The sequence below is a fragment of the Setaria viridis genome, chromosome 2 (assembly GCF_005286985.2).
Source record: "Setaria viridis chromosome 2, Setaria_viridis_v4.0, whole genome shotgun sequence".
Classification (NCBI taxonomy): domain Eukaryota; kingdom Viridiplantae; phylum Streptophyta; class Magnoliopsida; order Poales; family Poaceae; genus Setaria; species Setaria viridis.
In genome coordinates this window covers 40,116,533-40,127,744 of record NC_048264.2, presented here as the reverse complement: position 1 = coordinate 40,127,744, position 11,212 = coordinate 40,116,533, and the positions used below count along the sequence as shown (strand labels likewise).

The 11,212-nt window shown below is 43.7% G+C and overlaps 2 protein-coding genes across 2 annotated transcripts; both read right to left on the bottom strand.

Moving 5' to 3' along the window:
* Window positions 1-421: 421 nt before the first annotated feature.
* On the bottom strand, window positions 422-5,115 carry LOC117842682 (splicing factor YJU2). The gene is made up of 8 exons (XM_034723182.2): window positions 4,762-5,115; window positions 2,967-3,116; window positions 2,737-2,871; window positions 2,591-2,656; window positions 2,358-2,423; window positions 2,136-2,231; window positions 1,279-1,360; window positions 422-902 (listed from the first exon to the last, which is right to left on the bottom strand). Exons 1-8 carry the CDS (start codon window positions 4,957-4,959, stop codon window positions 706-708), a joined length of 990 nt encoding a protein of 329 aa, XP_034579073.1. The 5' UTR covers window positions 4,960-5,115; the 3' UTR covers window positions 422-705.
* A 467-nt stretch (window positions 5,116-5,582) lies between these two features.
* LOC117842679 (mitotic checkpoint serine/threonine-protein kinase BUB1) lies at window positions 5,583-11,097 on the bottom strand. Its single transcript, XM_034723179.2, has 14 exons — window positions 10,817-11,097; window positions 9,921-10,080; window positions 9,656-9,813; window positions 9,452-9,545; window positions 8,468-8,572; window positions 8,302-8,389; window positions 7,994-8,097; window positions 7,843-7,914; window positions 7,669-7,758; window positions 7,369-7,526; window positions 6,543-6,597; window positions 6,316-6,450; window positions 6,101-6,222; window positions 5,583-6,001 (listed from the first exon to the last, which is right to left on the bottom strand). Exons 1-14 carry the CDS (start codon window positions 10,930-10,932, stop codon window positions 5,812-5,814), a joined length of 1,647 nt encoding a protein of 548 aa, XP_034579070.1. The 5' UTR covers window positions 10,933-11,097; the 3' UTR covers window positions 5,583-5,811.
* Between the last annotated feature and the right edge of the window lie 115 nt (window positions 11,098-11,212).

Below are 11,212 nucleotides of genomic sequence, written 5' to 3'. Positions count from 1 at the left end.
AGGGCGGCGGGTCCGTAGGCGCGGCAGGGGAGGCAGCGGAGGCGTGGGGAGGTCACACTCACCACGAAGAAGACGTTTTTTCTTTTTTTTAATTCTGATGCATGGGTCCAAATTACCGGTGAGACAAAGACAAGAGTGGAGCTTTACCAAACGCTTTTTGAGATTTCAGATCCACGGTGGAGCAGCTCTATGGTGGAGCTAGCTGGATCTATGGATCTGGAGCTGTTTTTTCAGAGCGGGAGCTCTGCCAAACAGGCCTATTTCAATGACCTGCATAAGAATCTGCAGATCGTTGTTTCAATTCACAAACAGTAGATGGGTAAAAGTACCCAGACAGCTATTACCTAACAACAATTTATCCAAACATGCCATTTCCATCCATATTTTGCATGCTGCTGCAACAGGGAACAAGTTGAAAGGATTTGCCTATGAACCCTGAGTTAATTTTGAACTTTTTGCGACCATCACTTTTACAAATACTGTAACATTTTCGGATATCCAATAACACAACTATATCTAGACAATCCAGATTACTAAGAGTCAATACTTGCAGTTGAGCCATTGACTGCCAGAGATTTGTCAGACTTACATAAGCTATACAACGATAGCACAATGGTTTTGGGAACTACGTGCCAACTATCCTCTGGTGCAATAATGTTACATCATGGACATCCAGTATTATTATGGCTTCAAGAGGGGTTGTCCTCACTCACTATCATCGCTATCATAGTTCTGGCAGAGGGACTGGAGAACATTGGTTTGCATTGCAGGTTCACTCTTTTGTTCTGCTACTGGTGCTTTGCCGTTGTCTTGGACAGCCGTGGATTCAGTCTTCTGTCTCTTAGGATCTGCGCTAGTCGACTTTGGTTTTACTATAAATTTGGGCATCCAGCTCTTGCTCCCTGCAACACGTGCCCAACAGTAAGATTCACATGAAAATATCTCGCAAAGCTGTATATCAGAGGGGCAAGAGAACAAGAATATGGCATTTGTTTTCAAAAATCAAAAGCTGACTATTTTAACCAGGTAAATGAGAAAAGAATGCAGGTAAATTCATCGCAAAATGCAAAATAAGCAGGTTGTATATTGACAATTTGGAATCATGATTGTCATGGCCAAAACAAGTTGCCTAAGAGCATACTATGACACCACAGGTTTGATTGTAAAACGGTAAGACATGTCGCAGTTCTCAAATATGAAATATGGGACGTTTTTTGCGCTTCATGTAGACTGATGTAGCTATACAGAAAATTAATGATAAATCTACTTGGTGCTTACCTTCTTTATTGGCACCCTCTGATCCATTAGTTTTGCTTAAAACATCTGTTGGCTTTGTCACTGATTCTGAAGATCCGTTGATCTGTAAAAAGTTTTAAAAAAATAGCCAAGCAAGCAAACAATTCAAGAAATTTCACATGAAAAATATATAAAATATATACATTTATGGCAAGACACAAAAGTGACCAACACCCTCTTCACAACTGAAGTGCATAGTATGTTCATAGGAAGGATGCTACGGTGATAACTAGTTGGATACTCCACAACACCAATAATTCACTGGTATGCCAATGTTGGCTACAATTCGCAAATTGCGCAATGCTCGACAGCAAAACTTTACTCTTATCATCGTATCCATCTTCAAAGGATATTCCCCTTTTTAGCTACGACAGTTTCCTCAACCTAAAGCAAACCAGATATTATAGAAACCTACAGAACAATGTTTGGATTTTCAATTTAACATGATTAGCTGCTACTCCCTCCATCCCAAATTACTATTCGTTTGGGCTTTTCTAGATACATAGCCTTTGCTATGGACCTAGATGTATGCATGTCTAGATAAGTAGCAAAAGTTATGTATATAGAAAAGCCAAAACGAATAGTAATTTGGGGCGGAGGGAGTATATGTTTAAAAAATTAAGTGAAAACTGCAAGAAGGGTAATGCGCCATCAATGATAATAGAACATACAACCACACCTTTTGAGGTTACAAATAATTAAGTGTAAATTAATGGTACATAACATGCATTGTCGTTAATTAAGTGTAGATTACTCTAATTGATGAGTTGGGATATAGAACCACAAAACAAAATAGCAACGAAAGCGAAAAATGGGGGATGAATACAATAAATACCTACCTTTATTGTTTTACTCGATTGGCCTGGGACCAAATCGTCATCGTCGTCGTCGTCGTCATCATCATCTTCTATCCGCTTTACATAAAATCCGGAGTTCTGCATTAAGTAATAGGGTTGCAAGTTAAAAAGAGATGTTATCATTGGAAACACTTCGAAAACTGTAGTTTCAGAAGGTAACACTAACACCCTCCACACACAAATTATACAGAGATAGAGGATTACTCGAAAAGTGATTGACTTGATAAGTTGTTCATCTTCTTCATCCAGCTCTGCAATTGCTTTTTCCTCCTTCATTTAACAAAGAATATCAATGTTAAGAGAGAGAATATGTAGGAAAATGACATTGGGTATATAACCAAATTATTCTAAATAAGTAGATAACAATCAAAAGATTGAATGTTCTATTTCAAACATTTATTAAAATGATAAAGCAAACAATGTTTCTAAGGTCTTACCTTCTCATGAGCTGAACGTTTCAAAATTTCAAGCATCTGGTCGACAGAGACACCGGCATGTCTAGACTGCAGACAGCACAAGAAAACAACATCAGCATTCAGCAAAGCCCTACTATACAGCAGATTGGCCTAGAACTAGATCCAACCTTCATGGACCGCATCTCTTCTAAAGCAGCAAGTATGTCCATATCCTGCTTTGAATCCATTGCTCTATTCTCCAATGCTCTCATTGCATCACCCATCTCCTCAGCATCCCGTTTCCTCTTTTCTTTGTCTGCTGCCTGGACAAAAGAATATGCATCATGGTGATCAAATTAAAGATCATAATTCTTGAAACGTATAAGCTGTCCTTATAATATGCCCCAAAATCACTTACCTCATCCTGTTCACGCCAAGGTTCAAAATTTCGACTAGCCCCCGATTCCACTGTGTAGTCAGAATTCTGAGGGTCTGTTTTGAAAGTGATCTCAGCAGAGCACTTAGTACACTTGAAGTAAAACCTAAATATTTGTATTCCCAAGTATGTCTGCACCCAAAAGAGTGGAATAGCATTAGCACGAGTTAGCATACAAACAGTAACCCGAATACGAACTAGTTGATGCAGACATGAAATTCTGTAGTTCCAGGACAACAGACAACCAAATAAAAGATTATGCTGGGCCATTAAATTGGTTATAAATTCAAAAGCACAAAGATAACACTGCACAACCCTTTATTAAAAAAAACACCACACAACCTAGAAGAGCAGGCACACTTTTAAAGGTATAAGGGCTGACATAAAAAAAATATGATATAAACTAGCATGCATAACCTCTTCAAATTACTGTAGAACTGGATCTAGAAGACAGGACTTGGAGATCAATGGCAGTTCGAAACGGATGGAAGCTTTTGATTTTCAGATTTCACGTAAGCATGTACACTTGGTGGATGACAAATGCTACAGTGAATACTACAAGCAGAAGGATTGGATACTATAGACTAGATAATCTAATTTGTAACTTTTCTTGTGATTGCCTAGAGCATTTATACAACTAGAATCACTAATCTAGGCTACATCTTCAATTCTTCATAGTACTGCACTTCTGCTACCCTCTCAATTTGACCCCTTTTCTATATGTCATAATTAGTTCGGAGTTAGAATAATGTGGTGTTTCAAATAGCTCTAGCAATAAAATTCTGTGAAGCTAGGAAGTGTTTTACAGCACTTAGGATACATCATCTGCTCTGCTTGCTTCTACAGATAAAGCAAGCAAAAGCATAAGTATCTAGCAGTAATATGCACCAAATCTCTCTTAAGAATATTAGTCCATAACCCATGGAGTATGTAGATTACTAAATACCCTGCTGGTGTGGTCGAATCATCCACAGCTGATGTATGTACCAAAAACCAAACTCCTGTCATCAGTTTTCACAATTACACCTAATTTTTAGGCAACCATTTCATTTCTGTTTTCTGTACAACTAAATCATATAGGTCGCACGACACAAAACATACAGTGGATAAACAGCTAGCGCAATGGCTTCATTCAGAAAAAAAAATGATGTCGATATGGTGGGTGGCAAAATAATTGCTTAGCAGACAGCATGGAACTATGAACCACAGAGATATATCGCTTATCACCTAAGTGTAACAAATGTTAGCATTGCTCTCCCTGGTCCTAAGTCGTAACAAATAGTGGCGGTGGATCCAACAATTTGGGCCTAACGAGAGCACCACCAAGAGCAAAGAGTGATTCCTATTAGCGACAGTGCCAGTGACAAGGAAATGCAGCATGTGGATTTGGAGACGGACCGTATGATGGATAAATCAGCTCTGGAGGGAGCAAATTTCAGCTTGGCACCAACTGGAGGAATCATATTTGATATAAAAAGCTTGATAGCTTGTTTTTCTAGCTTCTCCTCCTGCTCCTACTGTCTTCGTGAATGTAATAAGGTACCACATGCCCTACTAGCGGCAATGGGCTGTAAGTGCCCGTGTAATTCCGACCTTATTTGGGACGGAGCTTCAGCCGACGTTGCGGACTTGGTGGCCAGCGACATCGCCGTGTCAGTGGTTTAATGGAATTTCATTCCACTCAAAAAAAAAACCCAACTAGGTCTGGGTGAGATGCCTACCTCTCCGACAACCTAATAGGGGAAAAAAAAGAACTAGGTCCGGGTGCGTTGCCTACCTCTCCGACGACATCCTCCTTTCTGGAGTTGAACTTGGTGCCCTTGTAGATGTATGTCCCGCAGGTGGCGCATTGGATGCTCATGGGGAGCATCATGCGCACCTTGATCTGCTGGTTCTTGGGCTGCCGCCGCCGCGGGATCTTCGACGGGTCGAAGTCCGGCGGGTAATACTTGTTCAACACCTTACGCTCACCCATCTTGCCGGAACCCTGACTACCCTAGGCAGCGCCGCCGCGCCAGAGACGGAGAGGGAAGGGGCGAGCGGCGCGTGCGGGAAGACGGCGACCAGGGGCGGGGGGGAGCCGCCGTTGGAGAACAAGGTGGGATCGGGTTGGGCCGGTGAATCGGGGGCGCGTCGGGCTCGCCTATTTAGGTGTGTTATCGGGTGATGGGCTCGATGGCGGTTGTCGGCCTCTCGCGAGCCCGGCCGGCAAGTCCAACAAGCCCACGACTCCACCTAACACGCAACAGCCCACGTAAGCATGAGAGGCTGATCCAAAGTCCAAACGCACAGCAAGGTGGACAGGGGCCGTGCGTCCGTGCCCGCCGGCCAAGCGAACACGCCGCCGCCGCCAGCATGGGAGGGAACTAGGGAAGCCTGTTTCGTCGTGGCCGTCGCTTGCTTGGCCGCGCCGGCCACGCCAATGTCATTCCATGGTGGACGGCTCGGGTTCGCGAGGACGAACACGAACTATCGCTGAATTGATCTCACGCTAGGGCACGAGCGCCAAGGCCAAGCGAGGCGACCCGGCGAGCCGTTTAGCCTAGAGCCCTAGAGCCACGCGGCAGCACGTATGCTGTCGCTGCCGCTCGCCTCAGCTGATTTGCAAACTCATTTGACTTTTGGGCGCTGTTGTTTCGTTTAGACAGATAGATAGATACCCCATAACTTAACTGACGTGACAGATTTTCCGTTCACGCTAGTAGGAGATACATTACATGGGGATCGCAGGCACCAGCAGTGCTCGGGATTAGACGGGGAGGCTCCCCGGGGACTGTCACAACTCACAACACGGCATGGGATACGTCGGCCGGTGCGCCTCATCTTATCAGGACGAGCACAGGGAGGCCTTCTGCTTCGCCAGCTGCTGGTTCAGCTTGCCGACGAGCTGCCGGTCGCTGCACATGTGCTCCCGGAAGGACGCGCGCAGGCCCCGGAGCGCCGTCACGTCACTGCCGTTGGAGGGCGCGTTCAGCAGCATGGTGAAGAGTTTCCTCCACAGCTCCACGTTCCAGTACCTGCGGTCGAGTCCCATTAATCTACTGCCCCGTTGCTAAGTAACATCGTTCACGCGCGCGAGAGGCGAACAAAAGGATTCGCAGTAATGGTGTGCGCACCTTCTAAACGGCAGCCTCGGCTGGTATTCGTAGCCCCCGCCTGCCCTGGGCACCTTCTGGACGCTCATCTCTGCCCCGTGTAGCATCATGTGCACGATGGCGCAGAGGCCGTATGTGTCGACCTGCACGCAGAAGAGACCAGCGCATCGTATCCGTAGGCATTCAGTAACTTTTAGAGCAGCAGAGGAAAGCACAGGCGGGTCCTGAGTCCTGACCTGATACGTCCAGTTTCTATCCTCCTGCATCTCGACGCAGCGGAATCCTGACGTTCCACAGTCCCCGTGGAACTCCGTGCCGGCACGGAAAAGATTCAGATCAATGCCACGACCCCAGTCAACAAGGCAGAGCCCCTGGATTGCAGATTTCACAAAGCATCAGAAAAAAGGGCTCCAATGCCCTCTAAGGCTCTAAGCAAGTTGCGTGCTAGGATGGATATGCTCACCTGATTCTGCTCGTCCCTTGTTTCGCTTCTGAAGGTCTCTTCTGTTATATCTCCACTTTACATACCAAGAGTGAAGAAAGACATTGATTAGTAAAGCAGTTAGAAACAAATCAATTAAAATGACTTGACGAAGGCTACATGTTGAACTGAAACATGGGGGGGGGGGGGGGGGGGGGGTGTCAAGGAATGGGCTATAGACTTGTTAAAAAGATTTTGTTATGATTTACCTTTGACAAAAGGGATCAAAATCATGTTTCCAAATATAAAGCCTACCTGAACTACAGCCTAGTTTGCTGTTATCTCAATAGAACAACAGATCAGAACATAACCATTCAGCAGATAAGCTACAATAAGAGCATAAGAAATGGGATGCCCATTACTGCTAGGAGGTAATGAATATGCAGTAAACGATTAAGGTTCGCCAACCCACCATTCCAGCACTTACGGCGAGCAAATGGAGTGATTATGAACTTTATGCTTTTTTCATGGCCAAACAACTCAAATATTCACATCGATAATTAACTTTCTTAGCTAGAACTAAGTCTAGCTGACCTATTTGTAGTTGTAGGCATTTCATATGTTTGTGGGACTCATAGCTAAATGTCATCCTAATAACACAAGCACCAGGATTCGCCTAAAACAAGAGTCTTTGAGAACATGAATGGCAACAATGGTCCAACTGTACAGGTATTGTGCTTGGGATTTGCAGTTTGAATCCTTAATACTAGAGAAAATAAATGCATTTTGCATGTGTATTACCGAGTAAACAGATACCACAGGAAAAGGGGGGCAAATAAAGTGGCAACAGCAATGGTATCGTTATTACCTTAGGTAGCAAACAAGCATGTTATCAGGTTTGAAATCACCATGGATTATGCCAACACTATGCAGTGTTTCCAGCATCTTCAGCATCTCGATGGTATAATACATGCACAGGACCTCATCCATGTACCGACCGACTACTAAGTGGGAATTTATAACATCCTGCAAAAGGTTTGAGTTATATCTCATCACGTCTTTGCAACATCGATTGTCTGTAGTTGCATATTCCCTAACATAGATAATCAACACGCAAAAGTTGTTTTGATAGAGCTGATTTCTAAAGGACTTTTTGTATTGTAATTACCAGAAGGGTTCCATACGGCAGGTAATCACAGACTAACACGCTGACATCAGAGAAGATATGGATTTCATGAGCATATCCGAAGCTTGGTCGCTGGAAGTAAAACAATTTATAGTATAAACATCATTATGATATAATGAAAGAATGTTGAGGTTTCTCTAAACCGAAATTTTGTACCTCAACTTCAGATATACGCATATCAAGTTGGCGATACATGTAAAATTCCCAAGGAAATGGGGGATTCTGAATCTGCAAATATGAATGACGTTTAACAGTGCAACAAACTATGAAAGGCAAGTTTCACTAAGACAATGGAAACATTTTTCACCTTCAAAGCAACCATTTCTTCTGCATTACCATCAACAGTTGCTTTGTATACTTTAGCAAAAGCACCAGTGCCAGGAGATCCTTTGATCTGATACTTTCTGCCACCTTGACACAAAAAAGGGGATTGTAGTTGCATTTTGTAATAACAACAATACAAATGAGCTTGCAAAAGAAGAGGACATATCTGCAAATTCTTATAATGTATTCATTGCAACTTGGAGTATCAATCATCAGTTAGTCAAACTAGGAACGTGATCCAGAATGTATGACATCTTGTGCAAGAAAGAAACAAAATAATTACAGTTATACCTAACTCAATGACCTTGTTTCTTAAAATATTCAGCGAAGAAGTTAAGGCCACCTTTCCGTAGTAGACCTTGTTACTCTTGTAGTATCCCTGTTAAGGATTTGTGCATCCCATGATGAGAGTTAAGTGACACACAGAAAAACTATACATGCTAGCATCTGAACTTACAGCAAACTTCCTGAGGTCACTGTTAATTGTTTCCAGTAAAGTGTTCCTAGTAGATGCAGACCATGGATCTACCACGCTAGGTTCATTCTTCTGCTTTTTAGATGGCTGAAGACAAGAGAAAACAAAAAACAGAGTGAAGAATGAATATTAATCCACTAGGATGACAGGCATCAAGCAACTATATGCATGAAAATGATGCTATGTGAAGAATGTACGATGATGAAACCTTTAAAAAGAGAATATGTGGGTTAAAGAAAAGAATATAATGATATTTTGAATAAATTATTTCACAGCCTTGTGGAGTGGTATATCTTTACCAAAAAGAAACTCACATATCCCCCTTTCTTTGTTTATATCCCTAACGCTTGGTACACTAAAGCTATGCAAATTGTATCTTGCCATATAACAAAAATTTCTATAGCAGACACTAGTAAATTCACAATAGAACATATGAACAGTACGAATAAAAGAAAAGTGGATTCTGGAATTCATTCCCAGTTATGACTAATCCTAAACCAACAGTATTTCTCACTCATAATATGATTACCAGTCTAAGCAAGAGAGGTGTGCTAAGCTAGTCCATTTTCTGGTCATACGAATGTATCAATAGACTTGGAAGTAATGTATGGTCATGATTTAAAATATACAATGTAATTTTTTCTGGTTCTACAGCAGTTAAGAACGTTTGCTGGAGAGCGCTGAGAACTCCAGTGGCAATACAGAACTGACAGTCTAATGACCATAGATCAAATGGCAAAGCGCAGCCATGAGATCCTGATATGAAGATTGCAATTGAATACAAAGTCCATGAGTTATTGGAAATAGGCAGGAATGTGATGCTCAACATACCTATGAGCTATTTCAATGGTCAACATACTCATGGATACAAACAATATGAATTATCGAAACATTTGATGAATACAAAAGTGTGGTGCTCAACATGCAGGATAGAAACAACTAAATCAGATCACATAGCTACCTCACCTGTGCATCCACATCTTCCTCTTCTACAAAATGCTCCAAATGTTTCAAAAATGTTAAGTGTGTTTTCTTCAAATGATCCAGGGGTTCCGCTTTCCTAGTTAAGCCACAGACGTAATTTACCATCACATCGACATGAGAACATCAGTTGTATGTGCTCAGCAAGAAGTGAACTTCGAGTGGAAAATATTTTCCACTCGCACTAACCTGGAGATACCGGTCGCATACACCTTATCAGCCTCCTGCACTTTCCCCTCAGCACAGAGATGCAATGCATATGATTCATAGAGCAGTGCATGCTCCAAGAACATTCTTTTATCCTCCAGCTGTTTGTAAACCTTGGGGAAGGCCTCAGTTACATCCGCCTAGACAGCAAGAATCATAAAAGGCCCCCAAAAAAAATAAGCAAAAGAACAACCAGTAACCCTGAAGGAATGAGATCAGAGTTGATATTTGAAGTAAAGCAGATTACATAGAGAATCCAGATGTTGAGGAGTCGTGGGTCAGTGGAGTACTGGTACTCATCCCCATATTTTTTAATGCATTCGGTCAAGTAACACTTGAGGCGTTCTAAAGCTGCTGCGTCACACTGTGACCCTGTCCCGAGCTCATCCATGGCCCTGCTGATAGACCTGAAAACAAACCCAGAAACCAACCTTAGCAAACTAGGGACATGTATAGAAGCTCATGCCAACATGGAGCAGTGGCAGAACCAGGAACTAATCAAAAGGAGGCCAGGATGACGTGATCCACATCTTGTAGTATAAACGGTCAAAAATCATGCATATTTACTGTATTTAGCACTAGAATTTTCACAAGTACTTACGCATAAATTTATTAAATTAAGTCATAACACAACATAGCAATGCACAGTTCCAAGATACATCAAACACCAGGTTCCGCCACTGACGGGGAGGCACATCACAGTGATAAGTGATAATCTTACAAATTGCATATGTAATTGAAAACTATGTATGAGAAGTCGAGAAAACAAAACAAAGAGTGGCATACAATGCGTGTGACTGCGTGAGTTCATATGTCCAAATCAGAGACGAAATCAAGCTGCCACACCAATGCAGCCTCACAACATTTGAGTCCGGAGTCGACACAGTTGTGCATCCCGGTGACCCGGTTCAATCCCACATGGTACGCATGAGCAACCACAGGCGGAATCGCGGAGCTAGAGCCGCGCAATCCAAACCGCAAACGCTTAAGCAGACAACGGTGGACCCTCAGATACGAGCACACGCGCCCGTAGGCGGAATCTCTCACTGAAACACACTGAGGAAGCAAATTCCACACGGATTCGCACAACACTAAGCGAAATCCAAGTAATGCGGGCAGATCTCGAGGGAGATTCGGGACTACCTGAGGTATGGGAGGATGGGGTCGGAGGGCGGCGAGGCCGTCTCCCGAGGAACCCTAGGCGAGGACCTCCGGAGCGGGCTGGAGGCGCCGCCCGGCGTGCGGGCAAGGATCACCATGACCGTCGACGGAGAGCCTATGGATCGAACCCTGCGGCGATCGCCGGACGCGAGACGGCGGCGAGCAGCTCTCCGCTGGCTCTCGCGCCTGTGAGGCGATGCGGGGAACGGGAACGGCGAGGTGGAGATGCTGGAAGAAGGCTGGTAGCTTGGCCAGATGGGGAAAAATTTTGAATCGCCCCGGCCGTTGCTGTGGGCGCGGGCCTGAAGCGCCCCTCACGGGGCCACTTGTCAGAGACTGGCGTACGCGTACTTCGGACCAAGAAACAAGCAAGGGGGC